Genomic DNA, 22,863 nt, shown 5'->3' on the forward strand with positions numbered 1-22,863 from the left:
TGAAAGTGAGAATAGGATTTATTGATTTTTTTTTAACTCAGGGTGGAATTACTGCCATACAGAATAATTTGAATGTGTTCCATGTTAAAAAGAGACTTAGAACAGATACCAGGAAGGGGATTTGTTGTCCATTCTAAAGGAAGAGAGTGTAAACATATCTAATAAATGAACCTAATGGTTGGTTCATTCCTGTAAGCATGATTCTTCCTTACTCAGATGCTAAAAAGAAACTCCCGGCACAGATTGTTCATCAAACCTCTCTTCAATCAGTGAAACAGAAGTATTCCCTTTCAGGAGCAAAAGATCAGACTGCTCATAAAAATACGTCTTTCAGAACTGTGGTAAACAAGTTCATTTCCAAACAATTGCTGTTGATGTCAGTGGAAATGCGTCCTGAGGCCTTACTGCCCAGTCCTGTGCATGTTTACTTAGAAATAAAGTTTCATATTTCTCAGCATGTCTTAATTCAAAGTATACATTTACAATTGCAAAAGGATTTGAAGTGGGAAGTTTGTGTCTTGCCTAAGTCCATTTACCCTGATAAAATCCATGGCTAATAAAATGTGGAAGTGCCCAGTTCAAATCCCATCTTAGCTATTAAATATCACAGTGGTTTTAAGTCCTTGATCTTCCATATGCTACATGGAAATAAATAACGGTTAACTTTTAAATCATTACAACCACTTAGGGAGGCTTCAGTTGTCAATCATATCAAAATGGCTATATTTCTACACAGATGTAATTCTGCTAACCCCCTTTGACCTGATACCATCAATAAAATAAGATGTCCATAAGATTTGGTTTAATAGTCAAGATGGTGGGAATGACTGCAATCAAAGCTCCACTTTTATAATGTGTGTAAAAGACATCTCATTTTTTTTTTTTTACTATATTCTGCAGGCACTTCTGAAGCTATTCTTTACTTATCTGCAGCAATGTCCTTTTTGCAGTACTTTTCATTTGCACTTTTTCTAGTCCTAAAACCTGATAGTTACTTTATTAGGCACCTAATATAGATAGCTATATATGAAAATGACTTGAGTTTGTTTCTTCTCTCGGTGCCCCCAAGCAGATAGCACATTGCCCTGAGCTAGTTACACTAGCACCACCGTTTCACAGTTAGAAATGTGCATTTACAATATCCATGACTATGATCACAATTAGCCCCTTGGGGCAAATTCCATTTATTCCATTAATTTTGTTCCGCAAATAGAAGAAAACAATCTTGACAGGATGAAAGAGGGGGCAAGCCCGCTTTAAGTGATTTTGAGTGAGCAGTAATGAATTTGCGGAACACTAAATGAGGGAAGGGAAAAGTCCCATCTCTCTGCCTGGTGATTGATCTGTGACTTTCTCATCTCTGCTCCTCCGCTCAGAAACACTAGACTGAATGTGATTGGCCAAAGGGGCTGGCTGGGATTCAAGGCAGCCGCTTTATATCTTTCTGAAAAAAGGCAGGCTGTGTTACAGACAGCCGAGTTCTTCTGCTCCCACACCAACTGGTTGTCTTCAAGGACACAATAACCACACGGCAAGATGTGCAAAGGATTAGCAGCCTTACCCCACACATGTCTGGAGAGGTGAGAGAAAGAGTTTATGCCTATCAAAGAGGAAAATGATTTGGGTGATGGAGAGAGCAAAGGCACTGCAGCAATCTGGCAGAATAAAAGCTTAGCCCATCCCTGCAGAAGATATGCCTGCTTAAAAGAAATGTTGGGAAGTTTTGTTCTCATTTGGTTTTGGAGGAATTAAGCAAGTGGACTGATCAAGCTGATGGCCTTGATTCCTCATTAGGCTTGAAATCAGAAAGGTAAATTACATTTGGGGACATAGCCCTAAAAAAAGATTAGGTATGTTAAGACACAGTTAAAGAATGAGGAGCCAACTTCGCTCAAAATATTGTTAAATCTACTGTGGGTGGTGGAACGATGTGTTGCAGAGCATGGTTTAAGTAATATGAATTTCTCATCCAAACTAGCATAATTAAAAGGCTTTTTTTCTTCAGTGAAAATGTAAAAACGCTTTCGAAAAGAAAATTGTGAACAAGGGAAAGATTGATTCTCAGTTAAAGATATGATGCACTTTTAAACTCTTTATCTCACACACAGAGACACTATTTCACAAGAATATGATGACAGATAGTCTTACATGAACAATTCTAGTCATCTTTTGTTTGGCTTTTTCTCATTCTTTTAATTACTTTCTTCCCAGCTTCATGTTAAAACCCAAGATGTAAGCAGAAGGCTACCGAGATAAATGTCTTATGACAATTGAATCATCATCATTCTACCATTGTTCAAAAAGTTTTTCAGGGATCATAAGTCACTGATTTATGTTTCCATCCATTATTGAATACAATGAAAAAAACAAGATCATTTTTTGAGCTTTCATTCACTCGCCCACAGACCCACTCATTTAACTCATTCATTTAAACAGTCTATAACCCTTATACCTATTATAAAGAAGGATAAAATTATACTTAAATTTAAAATGCAGGTAAGGACATTGTCTTCAAGTGCCGCTACTTATTTTCTAACTATCATAAAATAGCAGAATTCTATCATGGTATTGGGATTAATCTATTTATTTGTGGAAATATTCCAGCAAATCACAATCAGTTTATAATTTGAAATAATATATAACCCACATCCAATGTTAATGAGTTTACTAATTTTAAGTTTCATAACTTGTTTTGCATTAATGCACTTAAAGAACTAAAACTAAAAGAAAAGAAAAGCAGGTTTAAGTGCAATCTCTTTGTATTTCTAGTGATTAGATAAGAAAGGAAAAGAAATTGGTAGCTTAGAACCTGATAAATAAACACTATGATAAAATTATGGAATAAAATAAAAAAGAACAGGATCTTAAGAATAAAACATTATATATGATGAAGAGTCCACCCTCCTCAAAAACTTTTTACCAGCACTTTTAATTAGCCTGAAAGGAACCAAAAACTGGTATAAATACTTGACAGTAGCCTGTTACTTATCCCAATGACCCAGCATAAGGCGGGAGTAAAGGAAGCACTTGAATAACTTTGTTTTAAGGCTGTTAGAATCTATAGATTCTGGATCTTCTTCCTGTATGTGTTTCTCTTTCTAAGATGTTACTACTGTCTATGAGCAATTTGGATTCAGGAATTTTTTTTTTCATAGAAGGTTATGTGGAGGAAGGCAGTTTTTTTAGCCATCCTAATTATTTTTGCATTATTCCATATAGGGTTCCTGAAAGTATATCTGGGAATCAAAAGGGTGCAAATATACATGTCAAACTTCCCTAGATTAAGAGTAGCTTTTTATTTCTGAGTGTGAGTGTTTGTGTGATGGCCAGTTAATTTTTGCAGACATTCTTCTCTGAGTGGATTCTGATACAAAACGAGATTCCATTGATTGATAGTGGAAAAGCAAAGTCATTTAATTGTTCTCTTATATTTTTTGCCAGTTGCTTTATTTTATTTATCTTTTAGTTTTTAATGTCTGATGACATGTTTTGTCACATCTTTGGTAATCTCAGGGCAATGTTGCTTTGCAATGAAAAGTTTGCCCTATCTGCTGTTCCAGGAAGAAAGAAATAGAACATGCAATGTTCATATCCATTAATGCATATGTGGTATTGTCCTTCTGAACTTGGATCTGCATTATTTGAATCTTGACTTTGGTGATCACCCATGGGTAGGTTTCTTAAAACCAATTTCAGGACGGTAATAAGGAATACGATTAATGCTTCATTATTAACATTACCTGAACTTCTTTTTTTGAAATGAACACTGGTACCATTGGGATAGGAAATCTAATTCTCCCATCCATATGCTTTTGACACGGGACAACTATATTAAAATGTTAAACTTTTAACATTAAATGTTAAACTGCTATTGCTTTTAAATCCAAAATGAGAAATAAATCTATATGGAGACTAGTTCTCACATTGCCAGAGTTTATAGTGAAGTGTACAATGATTTCAGCAATGCATTTGATGACGTCCTTCCCTTACAGAATAACCCTAACCTGCTAGATGCTTCAGTGTTTAAGCAGCCTACTCAACAGTTATACATTAAAGGATCTGTATCAATCTGGAGAGCCCCCCACCCCAAGTGGAAGCACTTAGGATGAAGAGAGGGAGAGGGAGAGATGGAGGGAGAGAGGGAGGCAGAGAGAGAGGGAGAGAGAGAGAACTTTTCAATGTCTTTGCTGAGGGCACAAAGCTAAGAGGGATAACAAAATTCTACAGAAGTCAGAATAAGGATTAAAAAGGCTAATTATTGGGCACAGAATGCCCCCCACTCCTAGCCTCCTCCAGTCTGTTCCATTCATCCCCATCCTCTCAATATTTGCCTTTTCAGGTTATCATTTCAGTATGTCTAATGACAGCCCTGATCTGTATGTATATGAGTTTATATTCTTTTATCCATAAGGAATAAATGGGAAATTAGCACCTAAAAAGGTAATTGCCTTATTTTAACCCTCTTTAATATATAAAATTAGATTTTTTTAAAAATTGTATTATCTTTAGAACCTCCAACTGGGGTGAGACCCAGTATTACCAAAACATCTAACCAAAATGGGCACAAAATTGTTTTTTTTTTTTTAAATCTGTGAATATCTAAAGCATGTAAACTTAATTATTTTCAGGTATGTGTATGTGCAAGACATAAGGTATAATTACTATTGAATACACTCTGTGCTGTTTTAAGAAGAGTGTCATTACTCACAAAGACCCTTCGGTCAACAAGGAGCATAGGGATTTAGCCACCCTTTGGCCTATGAAGAAGGCTCTTAGATTTCTTGGAACAACTGATTAGGAAAATGGCCTTAGTATGCGCTGACATCCTCCAAAGAGATAGATGAGTAAAGCTTTCATTTCAAGATCTGAAGAACAGTCAAAAGGATAACATCTCAAAAGCTCTGAGATTTCCTGCCTATGGAAATAGAAATTAAAGCAACTTAAAAGACTGATAATTAATGACGTCAAGAGACTTTCAAAGACTCCATTAGACGTTACATCCTTTGATGATTTATCTTTGAAATGCCTGAGGAAGAAAAAAAACATGTTGCCTGTATGATTGATTGATTCACTTATGTTATTGGATGGACTATTCTTTACATTTAAAGCCACTGTGTATTTTACAACTAAGCTTTAAAATTGAAAGCATTATGAAATATGAGGGGTAAACTAACAAATGATTCAGAATTTCTTTGCAAGAGTTCTAACAACTAAATTAGCATGAAAATAATTTTTTTTAGGCGTGAGAACAAATTTCCCTGAGACTGCATACTGAGTACCAAAGCTTTGGGTTCCGCTGCTGCTAACTTGCCAGAAGATTCTAAGGAGCTTCCTTGTTCAGAGGTGCTGTGCCTCCTTTCAGCAGCACAGCTGACACTTTTGTCAGCCCTTGGATGCAAAATAATGAAAGGGTGTGAATGAGGATGACACTTGAGATGAAATAAAGAGCTCAACCAAGGCATTTTACGGGAATAATTTTTGTGCTTGCTTTTAATTTAAACACCTGCTGTTTAAAGGGAGGGCTCTTAATTTGGTTCATGGCATACAAGAGCAGAACAGATCCCTGGCAGATTTGGGGTTTATAAGGACTATTTATAAGACAATTTTATAACAGATACCTGGCAAGATTAGTATCTACCTTATTCATACTATATTATGAGTTTCAGATTCTAGATATCTGGTACAAGTTACAATGGCATAGAAGCATAGAGTTAGTAGACTTTAGAGATCTCCTAGCCAGGCATCATCAGGTGTAAGCTGTTGCCATCACACAAATGACATGAATTATCTTGCACCCATGTACAATGATTTACGCTTCCTTAAATGCCTACAGTACTTGTGCCTTCTCCGCCATCACATTTTCCATAAGTTTTTTTTTCTCAGAGATGATCCATCGTAGAGGAAAAAGAATCCAGAGAATACATAGATGTAATTGTCTCTCTGGACGTATTGTAAAGCTGGGTTCCATTAAAGCCAGCACTGAATTCAGGCTGTAATATAACCTTAATTTTTTTCTACTTAATATTAATATAAGGTTGTGATTCCAAGTGGCAATCCAAATCTTACAACTTAGCATTTTGTATGAAGTCAAAGAATTATGGCCTAGTCTACAAACTATGGTTAAGCAAATCATAACTTTATGTATTCCATGAACATTGTACAAACAGATAAATATATTTAATTTCATGTGTCACCAATCAAGCTTTGTCCTGATAATCAATAGGCTTCATTAACACTAACTGAATCATTAGTTGATACAATAGGTAGAGCTGATGGTTGTGAAGAAAATAACAAGAGGAAGGACTATTTTGTGTGTTCAGTGCTTTGACTTACTTTTAAGTAAAAAAAAAGGCATGTGAACACCAAAAACCAATAGGAGGGAGTGGTAGAGAGAGCTAGCCTCAAACTCTCCTGGGGTTGTTCTGGCCTAAATAATATCTTTTGCAAGTTATTAATCATATTTTGCAAACATGGAAGAGATATAGTTGAAGATTAATCCTCTTTTCTTGTTGCTACAGTAGAAAAGCAAAATCTTAACAGATCGCCCACCATAAGAGACTCCTATAAGATTGCTGTTTCTTTATATTTCCTGGCCTGTCCATTCCTCCAAGCTTCATAGGGCAATTGAAGATGGCAAACAAGGATGGGATGGCTAAGCCTTCCTCAGTTCTGTCTCTTGCCCTGCAAGCTCTGCTCAGGCAGTCCTGGGCTTTGGTAGTTTGATTTGTCGTGGTCTAGGGGATATCAAGTTGATACAGAGCCAGTCAAGTAATTGGTTTTATTGTGTTGGTTGCTTGAGAGTGGGTGGGTAACAGGTTTATAGTATGGGTTGTTGTACTGTGGCTGTTGTAAGCCTCTCAGAGTAACCATGTGGAGTTGGGCAACCATATAAATTTGTTTATTAAGCAAATAAATATTAAAACCAGCATACAGTTATAATAGCAAATACCCAACTGCCATCCCCTTAAAAAATATAAGAGCCTCTGTGGCGGAGAATTATTGCACAATGTATTCTAACTCTTCTGCCATTCATTCCAAATGAGTGAGAGATAAGTAGGAAAAATATTATTTTAATAATTAATGACTAGCTGAAATTAAGTGAAATAGGATGACAGTAACTCTACTGACTGGGAATGACAGGAGGCTGTGGTCAAACCATCTAGAGATACCAGGTTATCTGAAGTTTAATCAGGATGTCTTAATTGAACATCCTGTGCTATTTTCAGTATGTAGAAAGAATATAACATATTTGGATCTCATAGCTTTCCAGTAGAATGCCCTGATGTTCAAATGGAGCATCTTTTTCAATCTTGCATTTAGTGGAAACTACTGTATGCTTATGTATCCTTTCATAATTTTTCTCTCCAGAGCCAAAGAAATCAAGACAAAATTGGGCACGCTCCTCCAGAAGCCAGACTCATCTATTGACCTGATTATCCCTTACCCAGAGAAGCCGGCAAAGGTTCAGAAGTAGGTATATAATTATCATTAGTCTATTTACCAGTCTATTGTGGTTCTGGATTATGAAGGTCAGCCAATCACCTTTCACTACAGTACATTCAGAGTTATAACTTGGTGGAAGAATCAACATTTTACTACCATCGCAAAATACATATGATAAGGCAAAGGTGGCTTAGATTCTTCAAACTTACAGTATGAGATCTGGTGTTAAGGAAGTAAGATATCCTTACTGTGGATATTTATTCACAACATTCTCAGATGATTCTCACAGGAAATGGGTGCAAATGCCCCACTTGTTGTTGGCTTCGCTCATCACAGCAGTCTGACATAAATGTAACATGTGGAACGTTTCCTGACATGCAGCTAGATGGGAAAAGTGTTGACATGTCCAATTCTATAAGACTACTGTTTAAATGCAAAGCATAGGTAGTCCTCGACTTACAACAATTCATTCAGTGACCGTTCAAAGTTACGATGACACTGAAAAAGGTGACATATGGCTATTTTTCACACAACTGTTGCAATATCTCTGTGGTCATATGATCAAAATTTGGGCACTTGACAACCGACTCATATTTATGACAGTTGTAGTATCCTGAGGTTGTGATTACCTTTTGCGACCTTGCGACAAGCGAAGTCCGTGGGGAGCCGGATTTGCTTCACAACGGTGTTACTAACTTCACAACTGTGGTGATTCACTTAACAACTGTGGCAAGGCAGGTTGTAAAATGGGGCACAACTCACTTAACAGCTGATTCATTTAGCAACAGAAGTTTTGGGCTCAGTTGTGGCCGTAAGTGGAAGACTACCTGGAATTGTTATATTCCACTGATTCTTACAACATTCACCATGCCTTAGAAAAGGAAATCACATTTCACTGCTTCCACTGGTGGATAAATTAGACAAAACTCAGCAGAGATTTTAAACAAGCATTTGATAATGAATTTATTTCCACGATACATGGGACAAGATACATTTTTCCTTTTGGAAAAGGCGAAATCAGATCAGCCTTTAAAATATTTCTGTGCTTGTCTCATAATTCTAGTATGTTTGAAACTAATGGTATCAAGAAGATTGGCTTTACTAATGAAGAAACTTGTGATTCCTTATGATCCAAATCCATTCGTTTCATCAGTAGTTGGAATACAATCACAGTTACTTTGTAGGGAGTGCAGAAAAGATAAAGGGAAGAAAGGAGAAAGGCATACAAAAAGGCAAAATTGCTTTGTAAGTTAATTATAGAAAATACTAAGGTTTTTTTTTTCCTGAGGGTTTCCTTGTCAGATGTTGAAAGCTTTAAAATCTTCCATCCCTGCTGTGTGTTAATTAATGTGTTAATATTTAAGGTGCTGTTAAGACCCTCAGATTGTTTGTCTTTTTTATATATTTATTTTCTTTGCTACAACAAACTGATACAATTAGTCCCTTTAGAAGGTTTTATATCATTATTGTTCGACCAGATTGGAAGCAGGCAAATTTAGGAAGAGGTATATGGATGAAAACAGTGTTAAATGGTAGTGATACATTGATATGAGACCATTAGAAAAAAATGGCTCCATTTGTGTTTATCTGTGGACTTCAAGAAACTTGCCGTTGCTGCTGCCGCTGCCAAAGGCTAATTGCCAACATTAATCACTGTCATTTTAATCTGTGAGAAAGCAGTCTCCCATTTGTACCAAAGACAAAGTAGTTCCAGGAACTGGAACAAAATGAACACCAGTAGCATTGATGCTATTAAGGGAAAAAGTGGCCTTAATGCACAAGGGGGAACCTCTCATGGCTGATTGTCACTGAATCTGTTTCCAATTAGGCTGTAAAAAAAGAAAAAAAACTCAGCAGTCAGGCTGATCTAAAGATTGTATGATGACTGACACAGTTGATAGCAGCTTTATTTTAACCTCTACTACAGACAAATTAGGTAGATCGTGCACTCTTTTCAGAGCCATTTGGAACAAATTAGGCTGTTGGTTTATGGGCTGTTTTGAACATCATAATTTCCTTGTCATGGCAATGGAAACAGATGTGGTGAGGTGGGTTCTCCATGGGTCTTCAGGAAGGAAAGTGTTTGGTTTCTCATTGGGCAGGAAAAGGAAGACCAGGACTGCTCTAGTCCATCAATCTGAGAAATAAGCCTTTTTTGCCTAATTATTTTTTTAAAATAGAAATGTTTCATAATTTGGTCTGGTCTGATTTTGCTCAGAGTGAAAAGATACAGAGTGAGGTTTCTTCCCCTGATCATTTTCTGCCCCTTCTTTGGCCTGAAGAGCCCTTTGCCTCGAACTATTAAGCAGATCTTATCCACGTGGATAGAAACTTTTACTTGATGAAAGCTGATTCTCATGAACTTAAATGTCATGCCCCAGACCACTTCCTGCACTTATACAGAACTGAGGGAGGCCTACGAGTTCTGGATTAAGGCCAGGAAAAATGATCTTGTCTGTTGACAAGATAACCCCCCCCCCCCAGCTTAATCCAGTAAAATGGAAATGATTTCTTTAGAGTAGTTCATCCCAGTATAAACTGGTTGATTAAACAGGGAAGAGGTTAAACAAACAATTACGTTTATTAAAAAAAGGATATGTTGCTGGTAAGAAAAACATTAATTAATCACTCAGTATCATGAGGTGAGGAGATTTGCTTGGCTAAGGGCACTTTTAAAGTTGCCCAACTAGAGGTTTCTGGGAGAGAAGTTCCCTGCCATTATTGACCAGCCCTTTAGGGTCTTTCTAACACAGGTCTAACACTGTTTTGGGAAAAACACTAAATCTGGGTCAAAAACCATGGTCTGACTGACAGTTCACAATGTGCAGTGAAGTGCTATACGCAGAAACCTATAGGCATTTCCTGGGGGTTCTTCCCTCATTTATTCTGCACTCCTATGCCAATTATACCCTACTTGTCAGTCAAGTATAAAGTGAAGTAGGAAAGAGAAAATTGCTGCAAGAGAGCGACAATATTAGCAGCACCTAGATGCAGAGCATGGATTGGAATAGGCAAAAATGGTGCTGCTCCTGTTAAGTAAGAAATAAAACAGTAGAAAGTAACATCACCTCAAAATCCTTGTGAGAAGAAGCAACAAAAATGTGGAATGCATTTATCTGAGATAAACAATAAAATCAGTAAACAAATGTGAACAGGTCTATAGTTCTTTCAAAGACTTGTTAAACCAGGGTATAAAAAAGAAGCATATGTAATGCCTCACCACTCTTACCAAATGGCAGTTAGGTGTAATTATATGAGCAGATACTATTGTGGGAGCCAGGTGTGAGATCTCTCTGGCAACCTAAGCCATGGAGGGCAAGGCCTAGCAATGTGAGGGGAAGAGCACGGCAGCTGCAATCTAATGAGGCAGAGAAGAGCTGGGCAGATGGCAGTTTGTGACTTCATGATCACCAACATAATCACCGAGGCATTGCACATGGCTCACATGGCAAAAACGTGTGTCAGGAGAAGAGGCAAAACACTACTTTGAAACTGGAAGAGCTACATATGAATTTAATCTGCTCCATAACATTAGGGCAAGCCAAGCCACTGACTGAAGGAGATGTTATAACATTATGCTCTCTAAAAACGGTTAGTGGGACATCTATGTCCTGTAGATAGGAGACATGAGAATGAGCCCATTCATTAAGTGATACGAAAACAATGTTCCAAACCATTCACTAACTTCTGAGGTCATAGCATGCCACTTTCCCCATTCTATCCTCTTTTTAACAGAATAGATCATGGGTTGCCATCAGGTGATGTATCGTGACATTTTTTCCCTTTGCAGAGCAGGAGTGGGGGTGGCTTGTGCGTAATGCATCCAGTCCGTGGGCTGCCAGTTTGACGCCCCTGGAATAGATGATTTTAAATAGCAACCTTCTATTCATTATCATGCAGAAAAATTTGTGTATGCAGTCAGTCCAGTGAGACTGCAGTTCTATAGCAATTGACCTGTAATTTTATTCATTTATACACATCCAGGGGTGGGATTCAATTTTTTTAACAACCGGTTCTGTGGGTGTGGCTTAGTTGGTGGGCGTGGCTTGATGGTCATGTTATTGTCTGGGCGTGGCCAACTCAATATCATCGAGGCACGCATCTCCTCGCCTAGCCTCTCATGACTGTGGGGATGCTGCAACAGTCATAAGTGTGAAAAATGGTCATAAGTCACTTTTTTCAGTGCCATTGTAACTTTGAATGGTCACTCCACACAAGCAAAATACCAGCAAAGGAAGGGGAAAAAACTCCAGAGACATTCCTGAGATAGGAAGTCTAGTCCTGCCAAGAATGTAATAAGGGTTAACGGAGAGGCAGTTTCTGTAAGCAACACCAGAATGTTTCCTTCTTGCCTTCCTTACAGGATTAGGCCAGTAATTTCTTCTAACAACCGGTTCTCCGAACTGCTTAGAATGTTATCAACCGGTTCTAGCAAATAGGTGCGAACCTGTAGAATCCTACCCCTGTACACACCCCCATTCTACTTTTTATATGCATCCCTTATGAAAAGTGCTTCATAAAAGTACTCTGATGGAATTTACGGTGAGAGAAATGACAGCTTCAAACTTCTGTTTCCTGATTCTAGAATGTCCCAGATCTACACCCAGTTCTATGTCTTTTGGACCATAGTAGTCAATGTCTTACTAGTTATCTCTTTTTTCTTCTAGGCTTGTTGGTGTCTGTATGGACTTATATAGTAGTTGCTATTTTGTTTTTAATTTAATACTTTAATTTCTAATCCTTACAGCCTGAGTAATATCGGATAATTAGTATCCATTTTGTCATGGGAGTCCATAGCATACTCACTTGAGACAAAAGCAATCATTTTCTTGAGCAGCGTGGGAACTGATGATAAATCTGTGGGAGAGACAAAACCAGATACCAAAGTCACAGCCAAAGCAGGGAAAAAAGTCAAACTTCAGTTTTTGAAAAATGAAATGAAAGAATGAATACTCAGGGGAGAGAATACTCTCTGTGTGGAGAGCAATTATCCTCCATTCAGCCCCATTCTGCTTTATGTAGGACAACACAGAGTTGAAAATAAAAAAGATGAAAGGATTGACAAAAGCTGAAATGTTAAAGGGAGAATATGACAAATGATACTTTAAATGTATATGAAATCTTTCAGTATCGGAGAATAACCGAAAATAGTGCTATCACTCTAGCCCTCTATAAACTGCTTTCTCTCTTGCCCCATAAGACGTCCCATAAGGGTCTCCTGTTTGAGCACTAGAAGACTTTCAAGATCCTTCCAACTTTGTTATTCTGTCTGATTTCCTTGTATCTTTTCTTCAAGTTCCACTACCTCAAAGAGATAGTCAGATTTTGCAGACTAATATTTGGCCTTACCAATTTTCTCGGCCATACCAATTCTCCGGCTGTTTTTCTGTTCATTAATAAATCAATAGACATGTCTGATCATATTGATCAGCAGAGGAAAGTACATTTTGCTGAAATGGCCATAGGACCATGAACCTTCTGCCTGAGGCAATCTATATGTTCTTAGTTTTGTCTAGTCCTAATCCAAAGTCTATCATCTAACTGCTTTTTACAGCTGGAAAGATATATGAGACTTACATTCATTATTAGATGGATTTAGCAAGTCATTGGCGTCCGTTCCGTGTAAACCAGAGTGGTATTCAGCAGGTTCTGACCCAGTTCTGGAGAACCAGTAGCAGAAATTTTGAGTGGTTCGGAGAACTGGCAAATACCACCTCTGACTGGAGATTTTACAGTATCCTTCCCCTGCCAGGCCCAACCAAGTCACGCCCACAGAACCGGTAGTAAAAAAAATTGAATCCCACCACTGATGTAAACTGCATATATGTTTAGTCCTTCCAAATAAGGCTTTTCCTCATCATCAAGTTAAGGTGTTGTTCATCAGTCCTTGAGCCATCAGAAAACTACATGACCATAAAATTTGGTACCTTCATCCATCCCTCGTCATCATGTCACCATCATGTCCTTATTTACAGAATACAGTGCACTTAAATAGTAGAGATTAGAGAAGTCCCTGGCTAATTCCCATAATTCTTTCTAATTGATGGAGAATCCTAATTCTCCATCAAACTCAACCAGCAAGTGGGAAAACCTTAATAGGGTTATACAGAAGATAAAGTAAACCTTGATAGATAGCTGGACCGAAGGTTTAGAGTCGACTCTGTCAAAACTCATTCTACTTTAACAACCATTTTTCAAAGACTTGATGGAAACCTGATTATTCACTAATATTAGCTGATAATTGGGCTCCTTTTGGTCATGGTTTAATGTCCTTCCATAAAACAAAAGGGGGTTGCAGTGTGAAATAACAAATGTCTTATTTACTCACTCCTACTTCATCCCATGACTCTTCTTCCACTGCCATTGCTATTCAGGTCTCTGAATTGAGTATTGACTCAGAGACTTGGTGTCTACAGAGGGTGGACATGGCTTGAAAAAAAAGGATTTTTATACCACCGAAAGTTTTGAAGTTCACTGCGTAGGTACTGGAGGGAAAGGAGTATCTCTGCACTAGCTTAATATGACCTCTAGGAATGTAGTGTGCAAAATAATTTGTATAGCAAAATCATATTATCGTCAAAGGAAGAATACTATTTTAAAAGCAGAACACCTAAGGACAACTTTAAGGCTGTAAAGACATTATAACTGTATAACATAGGAAGGAGGTTGCTGGGTCATATTTTTACCACAGTTAGTTTGAAATAAGAGAAAGCAAAGAAAAGTTACAGAACTGGTGAAAGAGATTATAAAGTGGTTGTAAAATAACAAATAAGATAGAGCAATTGTTCAATAAAAGACTGTTCAGGCAGTACCAATCCTTTTCTGACTTGTTGATCTTGTTGAATATGCTTTTATATATTTTATATATTTTCATTTTAATATTTTCAGGCCTTCCCCAGAAGAAGCTTGGCAGTGGCGCAATTCCTTGGAAAAGCTCCTACAAAACCCTTGTAAGATTTTTGTAAACATCTCAACCTATTGATTCTAAGAATGATAAGATATTTGTAGGCCATTAGAAACTAGAGTAAAGCATTGCTATGTCATTTATGGAGGAGTGCTAAGATTGCAACTGCAATACAAATTTATTGTCATCTTTGTCACTTCATATATTTGCATGAGTCTTATATCCAGTATAAAATTATATCTCAGATCAGAAGCAGAAGGATCAGAGTACACCTGGGATGTCTTTGTGCAACATATCTAACCAACTCAGTTTCATTACCTGCATGTATACAATATGTTAACCTTTGTTGGTTTATTCTTTTTTGTGTCTTAACAATGTTTTGCTAATCTAGACTATTTGGTTTAATGTATTGTATCCAGAAAAGCATGCTAAGTGTATCGTGTGAACCAAATTGTATATAAAAAAGGCTACAATAAAAAATGAAACCATTTATGTTTCAAGTAGCTACACATACATGAATTTGTCCCATGAGTATAAAGCAAATTCAGTTTCCATTGAAGGCTGTAGGGAGAATGTGGGTGAATGCAGGAACTGAGAAAGTCTGTCTCCCCAGATAAGAGACAGGCCAAGACAATATTCTGACATTGACCACAAAATCACATTTCCTCCTCCTCCCACCCTCCACATTCCATGTTCAAAATGCAGGAGGAGTTCAGTTCAATTTTTCTTCAACCCTGAAGATATGTCCTCCCCTATACCTCAAGGCAGCTGACTAATGAAGGAGCCGGTCATGTGACATCACATTATTCTTTCTCTAATGCTTTTTCTATGATATACAGTATAATTTATTAGTGTTTTATTAAAGAACAATTCCAAGAATTGTTGGAATGCATATATATATATATATATATATATATATATATATATATATATATATATATATATATATATATATATATATATGTTTTCTGAGGTTCTCGAGGGTATTTGTATGTGGATCTTTGGTTATTCGGTTTTCTCCCGCGTAAAATTGGAAGTATTTTGGCGACGTTTCGACGAAATCTCATTCATCATCTTCAGGCAGTTAAAAGAAAAAACAGCTGCAAGCTCACATTACTCCAAGAAGCACAAAGCCGAAGACACAAGCCTGAAGATGACGAATGAGATTTCATTGAAACATCGCCAAAATACTTCCAATTTTATGCGGGAGAAAACCCAAATAAGCAAAGATCCATATATATATATTCTTAGATTTTCATGGGTACAGGTATGCAGGTCTTGGAGTGTTCAGGTCTTTTCCTGTGTAAGATTGAGAGCATCTTGGCAATGTTTTGATGAGGTCCCACTCACCATCTTCAGGCTGGTGCTTTTGGCTTCGTGCTTCTGCGAGCAAAGTGTGATCGGAGCCGCCGTCTCCCTATATATACTGGTGGGGAGGTTGGCTGTGTTGTCATTTCTTGATTGGTTGATGGAGTTGGTGTTTGCAGATTGGCTGGCTTTTTCTTAAGAACATCTGTGGCTGAGGTATTGGCTGTGTGTCTATCAGCCTCCTGTGTTGTAATGACCTGGGTAATGGGCTGTGTGATGACTCAAACCCAAACCCACCCCATAGACAAAAGGCAACCACTATTCAGAAACCAAACCACGGCTGCATCACCAGCTGCCACATACCCCAACCCCCAAACCAAGCAAACTGACACACACCATGAACACATAGCCAGGCCTCAAACTCGGAGCCAAACCAAAACCTGGAACACCACATCACAGCCACCCGCTCAGGATATCACATCACGGAACTCAGGAGGTTACACCACAAAACCTCAGGATGTTACAACACAGCCAATGACCCAGGAGATTACAGCACAAGACCCAGAATGTCAAAACAATAGAACTCAGAAGGTCATCAGGTAAATCATGGCTAGGATTTTCCTTGATTTCCTGCTTGAGAAGAGGATTCGACTAGAAGACCTCCAAGGTCCCTTCCAACTCTGTTATTCTGAATTTGTATTTTTTTTCCTCTTTGCTAAGTAACAGTTTTGTGATGTGGCTGCTTTGAAGATTACAGAGAAAAGAGGATACTAAGCCCTTTTGTAAGATAACATAATTCATAAGATAACTGACAGGGAGGAATTACAACCAGAATCAGAATAGAGCTGGAAGGGACCTTGGAGGTCTTCTAGTCCAACCCCTTGCTCAGGCAGGAGACCCTACACCATTTCAGACAAGCCTATTCTAAAAAACCTCCAGTGATGAAGCACCTATAACCTCCTCTTTGTGGCAGTTTCTCAAATACTGGAACATTGCAATCATGTCCCCCTAGTTTAGTGGTGGTGAACCTGTGGCATGCAGAGCCCTTTCTGTGGGCACATGTGCCATCATTTTAGCTCAGCTCCACCATGCATGCGCGCATGCCTCCCGCCAGCTAGCTGGCCTTTGGGTCTCTGCCACACATGCACAGGGGTGGGGCACATGCACAGGTTGGGCGCATGCATGGGGAGTGGGGTGCATGCATGGGGGGAGTGCATGTGTGAGGGGTTCCAGGTGTGAGGGGTTTCAGGTGTGAGGGGTTCCAGGCCATACTAAGGCTTTATAAAGCGGTACTGATACTTCATGTGATTTTGATTCTATGCCTCTGTTTATTCAACCATGGATCGTATTAGCTTCTTTGAATACTGCCGCACACTGCTGGCTCATGTTTAAGTGATCATCCATTAGGACTCCAAGGTCCCTCTCACAGTTACTGTTTATGAGCTAGGTTTTGCCCAATGTGTATTTGGTTGTTCCTGCCCAGGTGTAAAACCTTGCTTTTCTCCACATTAAATTTCATTTCAATGTTTAAATTTAATGTTAATGATTGTAATTAAGTACACTGAAAGAAAGGACTATCCAACATCTTCCAAAGCATCATTTTCATAATCTTCAAGCAATCTTTTGAATTGAATTGAATTTTATGTTAATTGTCCTGAAAGAGTTCTTTGCATCTCCAGTTTAGAATTACCTTGCATTATAAATATCAATTACATATCCCCCCCACACTTTTTCTTCTTCTGCGCACTATCTACCTTTTTAATCACCTTACAACTATGCATTCAATATCTTTATAATTTTCATTTGGAGTTAATAAAGAGACAGTGCTATTGAGTTTCACTGTGTCTCTAATGCAAGGCATGCTTTTGGTGCTCCAAGAATACCAACTGCATCAGTACTTGGGAACTGGAAATAGGGAAATAGTGGCAGCTCAGGAGCTTTTGCAAGCAAAAATTGTTCTTTTCTGCTCCAGTTGCCTCAGCTTCTTTAGAAATGCATATTTGTGGGATTATGACTTGGCCTTCATTTTCTTGACTGTTATTGTTGGGGCAAGGCTGATTCCTCACTATATTCCTTGTCTCACAGCTACAGTTTGCCAAGAATTTGAAGAAAAATGACATGAAAGAAAGATGGTTGAAGTTATGGATGTTTGGATTCTTTCCTTCCCTATTCTTATAATCAGTTTGTCATCATTCCGAGTAATGAACTCAGGAAAGTCAGAGACTCTGACACTTTGTTCAGGTTCAAGAGATATTTTATTGAGTACATCATATCGGCACTTAGAAAGATGATGTTAGCTCTAAATTATTCCTGTGCTAAGGGATAGTTTAATGAATAAGACCCCTCCACCCCTCTTTGTCTCTCACATGGGCCAATCGGTCCACATTAACTTCAACAGGTGTATGTTGATTTGGTTCTCACGCCAGCGGGTAGATGTTAGGGCTGCTGGCTGAGGCACCACATTCCTGAGTCCACCCCCCATGTTCTCCCCTCTCTCCTTTGAACGGCAACCAAGAAATGAAGCAGAAGTAAGTATGGCTTCAGCTGAAGTTGTTTTGCAGGTTGACATAGTTAACATGATTTGCCAACCATACTTCTTCCAAAGTTTGTTTAACAAAACTGATGGGACAGTCACATCAGTAGGGTGGAATGATACTGTTCCAGTACCACAAACAATCTTGTAAGTATTTGATCAAAGAAAAAGCTACCAAGGACTGTGGCGCAATAAAGGATTAGTTAGGAAACTACTGTATAGTTTGACAAAAAAATGTGCTATTCCACAATTGTAGTTGACATTTTAAAAAATCATTTTTCCCTCTGTGCAGATGGCCTTGCCAGTTTCCGGACTTTCCTCCAATCTGAATTCAGTGAAGAGAACATTGAATTCTGGATTGCATGTGAAGATTATAAGAAGACCAAACTGCCTACCAAAATGGCTGAAAAGGCCAAAAAGATCTATGAAGAGTTTATCCAAAGCGAGGCTCCTAAAGAGGTTAGCTGTTTGCCATTAGCTGAATGGAGATAAAATCCTGGCTTTTGTTAAGAATTAGGAAATTAATTTCTTAAAGCCAGGACACACCTCATGATTAGGTTCCATTGGGTGCACACCTAAACACATATCCCTTCCCTTATCAGAGAAGAAATTGCTGGTTTCTCTCAGCTCTACACTATACTGAACAAAGACTGTATTTGTGAATGTTACTAAACAGACATCAGAGACAAACACAAGGAAGTTGTGCAATGGAAGATTGGTCATTAAAAATTAGAAGATAGACAAATGCACTGAAAAGTGACCCAGTCCTCATATAAGGCACACCAACACATTCTACAAAGAGAGTCCATGTGCTGGAAGGCAAGAACTTCATTAGTGAGGTTATACATTGTCCTCTGAACTGAAACACAAAATGGCAGTAGAGTGCTATTTTTAAAGTGGCATCTCCTAATTTAAGATTAAAACACAATTGATAGATTATTATCACAAAGCACTGGTGCTGACATTATGCATTAGTGGAGGAAGGGTATTATTTTGCACCACTGTTGGGTGTATCATAATCCCTATAGCTTGATTTGATGACAGTTAGCTTCATATTTCTAACATTTCTAATAAAAAATCTATTTATGTGAATCAAATGTTTCTTTTTTTGACTTCTTGTTATAAATATCAAATGTATATTTATTTCAACTGTACTTTATTTAGGGATATTTATTAGCTATTAGCTTCACATATGGAATTGCTATTAGCTTCATTTTTTTCCCATCAGGGAGGCATTTTGGCAAATACCCCATGTAAAGTATATTGTTGGCTATATTTATGTGAGATAATGTGTCCTATGTGATTCCTATAGCTATCTACTCTTTCTCCCTCTTGTCAGGTGAATATTGACCATTTTACCAAGTCAGTGACCATGAAGAACATGGTGGAACCATCTGTAAGCACTTTTGACCTGGCCCAGAAGAGAATTTTCATGCTGATGGAGAAGGATTCCCTGCCCAGATTTGTGCGATCTGACTTATATGAAGAGTTAGTAAAATAGCAATGTGGCGAGCTGTGCAAGGCATTGGTACACCAGCGTAGGGTCATTGCTTCCTCCAAATACTAGTTATCAATATGTGTTATTTATATGGATAGTTGCTTTGCTTTGTATTTATTCCAGGCTTTGAAAACTCAAAGTCTGTGTTGTTAAACATAGCAACCATGCTGTATTGTTTTGGTCTTTATTTTATTTCCTTATCTTTCTTTTTATCTCTACTACTCAATGTGGCTGGCATGAAATTGGCTTAGATAATACCCTAACCAAGAGTATGACACCAACTATTTCTATGGAAAAGACCAAATTGTTTGTAAGACCTTCTGTCTGCCTTTGATGTCAAGTTTGTAGAGTTAAGGATCACTCAGATATTGAGATCTTAGGAATCTTACCACCTATCCTAAAAACAAGAATTCAGACCTGGGTAGCCTAAAAACATTGTTCAGTTGGCGAGTTAGTAATCAGATACACAATGTGCACATAGTTTCCAATCCATGTGACAAATGTATGTTATTGCTATGGATTAGCAATCACAAGTTAACCAGTAACTTCACAGTATCATCGACAAAATAAAGGAGGATGCGACATGTATTAGTGAAGGAAAAATCAAGCCTCTATGTGTAGCTAGCAGACAATTGATATCCTACAATAATGAAACAGTTACAATATCCATTTTTAAATAAAAAGTCTCTTCATAGAAGCTGAAAAATGTAGATCTGGACAATTTGACACCCATCAAACTAAATGCATTCCACTAAAATTTGTCCATTGCTTGATTAAATCTTCTATTTTTGCAGATTTAATAAGTCAGTAAAATCACATTTTAAGCTTCCTGTGGAATATACACAGTTTAGGGGATTTCAGGTTGTGAAAGTTCTATCTATCATTATATACAGAATAGAGAATCATTCTTGGATCCATTCTGCAGTGCTAAGGATGTAACATAAATTCAGATCCTGTGCTAAATGGCTGTTACTGAAATATTTAGGGAAGTAAGTAAGACTGAGAATAAATCAGCGGACCTGCCCAAACAGTATGGCTTGTTTAACAACACAGACTTTTTGTTACCTCTCTTATCTATTTCTTTTCTGTATTAAATTTATAAGTGTTATATTTTTATAATGGCCCTGCACAAATCACAGTGCCCATGCACAGCTTTAAATAACCTCCCTGAAATCTTCTTATGAAGATTAAAATATTTAAGCTGAACCTTAAGCAGAACCTTTGTCGGTATAGCACACTTCCCAAAGTATTATTTTACCATACACTTTAACCACAAGATTTAAATCTTCTTGTAATGTATGTACTAATAAGGCCAAGGTATTTAGTCTGCAGTGACATGAATAGGAAAGGCATCCAGATAGAGTTGAAAAAATGCATTTAAAAAAAAAAATAGACCAATTGTATTAGTCTAAAAATCAGTTTACAGCCAAAACCTCTACTTTGAAAAATACCAGTCAACCATTCAATATAGGTGAGAGCAGGGATGGGATTCTACCGGTTTGCACCTATTCGCTAGAACCAGTTGTTAACATTCTAAGCAGTTTGGAGAACCGGTTGTTAGAAGAAATTACTGGCCTAATCCTGTAAGGAAGGCAGGAAGGAAACATTCTGGTGTTGCTTACAGAAACTGCCTCTCCGTTAACCCTTATTACATTCTTGGCAGGACTAGACTTCCTGTCTCAGGAATGTCTCTGGAGTTTTTTTTCCCTTCCTTTGCTGGTACTTTGCTTGTGTGGAGTGACCATTCAAAGTTACAATGGCACTAAAAAAAGTGATTTATGACCATTTTTCACACTTACGACTGTTGCAGCATCCCCACAGTCATGAGAGGCCAGGCAAGGAGATGCGTGCCTTGATGTGAGTGATGTTGAGTTGGCCACGCCCAGCCAGTCACATGACCACCAAGCCATGCCCACCAACTAAGCCACGCCCACAGAACCGGTTGTTAAAAAAATTGAATCCCACCTCTGAGTGAGAGAGTAACTAAATCTTTCAATGCTGTTTGCTCATTGCCATTGGCTGTGGTGGTTGTGCCTGATGGCCATGGCGATTTCATGTCATGGCAGGATGTGCACAGAAGTCAGCTTCAAGTTGACAAGTTGTCTAACATCATCCAACTAGAGGCTGATTTAAATTTCTGTCTAACGTAATTTTTTTTCTGAGTTTTTCCCCCTCAGAGACGCAAATGGTTGTAATATTTTATTTTTATCAAAAGAGGTGACAGGCCATAATTACTACCATGCCCCTCATATAATGTAGTGGAGCTCATGCAAAAGATGGTCAAACAGAATTGGGCCCAAATACTGTTTATGTGGTTTAGTTTTTCTCTGCATCCAGAGCAGCAAAAGAAAAGAAAAATAGGGAGGAAGGGGATCCAAGTGCTTTGCTTCCCTTATTTATTTATTTTTTTACTCTATCCTTCTACACCATCAGCATCCTCTTCTTATTTCATTAGGCCTCAATTGCCTCATTCCTTCCCCATAATATTCCATTTTCCAATGGCTAAGTGCCAGCCTTTAACACTTAGGCAGCCAATCCAGCTACCAATAGTGACCCAGATCTTAATAGCGCTGGATCTTGCATCTCTCTTCTTAGAATCCTCTCAATTGAATGAGGATTTAATAATTTAACAAATGTAGATTTGGCCTGTTAAATAAGTTCAAAAAAGATGTGCCAGAACATTTCACAAGCCAGATCATCATTTCCAGTTCTCTTGAACTGCTCAACAAACAACATCTGTTCCCCTAAGCTAGAAGGATTAGCAAACTGTCTGGCCTTTTAAGAAAAGTCAAGTTGAAAGGAAATACCACAGAATAACTACTCTACAATGCTTTAGTTATCTTCTTCTCTGGAAAAAAAAGATTGCAAAACGAGAGATTGAACCTTGTGAAATTCTGAGGTGATGATGTGATTATTTTCAGGGTCCATTTTGGAGAGCTCATCCATCCTACTAACAAATCATTAAGATCTGGGGGAGGGGAGATTTTTCATAGGCTACTCTATCCTGAAGTCTGAAGGAGCTTGTCAGTAAGTTTAACCCAGCAGCCTCCTTACATGGCTCTATGACAGGGGTGTCCAACCTTGGTAACGTTAAGCCTGGAGGACTTCAACTTTGAAGTCCTCCAGGCTTAACGTTACCAAGGTTGGACACCCCTGCTCTATGATATCCCTGTTGAC

The 22,863-nt window shown here is 38.1% G+C and overlaps 1 protein-coding gene across 1 annotated transcript; it reads left to right on the plus strand.

The window, feature by feature from the left end:
• The first annotated feature begins 1,433 nt into the window (after window positions 1–1,433).
• Window positions 1,434–22,441, plus strand: LOC113413123 (regulator of G protein signaling 5). Its single transcript, XM_026669159.2, has 5 exons — window positions 1,434–1,580; window positions 7,369–7,470; window positions 14,332–14,393; window positions 18,481–18,647; window positions 19,528–22,441. The coding sequence occupies exons 1-5, from the start codon at window positions 1,537–1,539 to the stop codon at window positions 19,687–19,689; spliced, it is 537 nt and encodes a 178-aa protein (XP_026524944.2). The 5' UTR covers window positions 1,434–1,536; the 3' UTR covers window positions 19,690–22,441.
• The last annotated feature ends 422 nt before the right edge of the window (window positions 22,442–22,863 follow it).

This window comes from Notechis scutatus, chromosome 3 (genome assembly GCF_049901735.1).
Source record: "Notechis scutatus isolate UNSWTSFEM ecotype Mainland chromosome 3, rNotScu1.2, whole genome shotgun sequence".
Lineage (NCBI taxonomy): Eukaryota > Metazoa > Chordata > Lepidosauria > Squamata > Elapidae > Notechis > Notechis scutatus.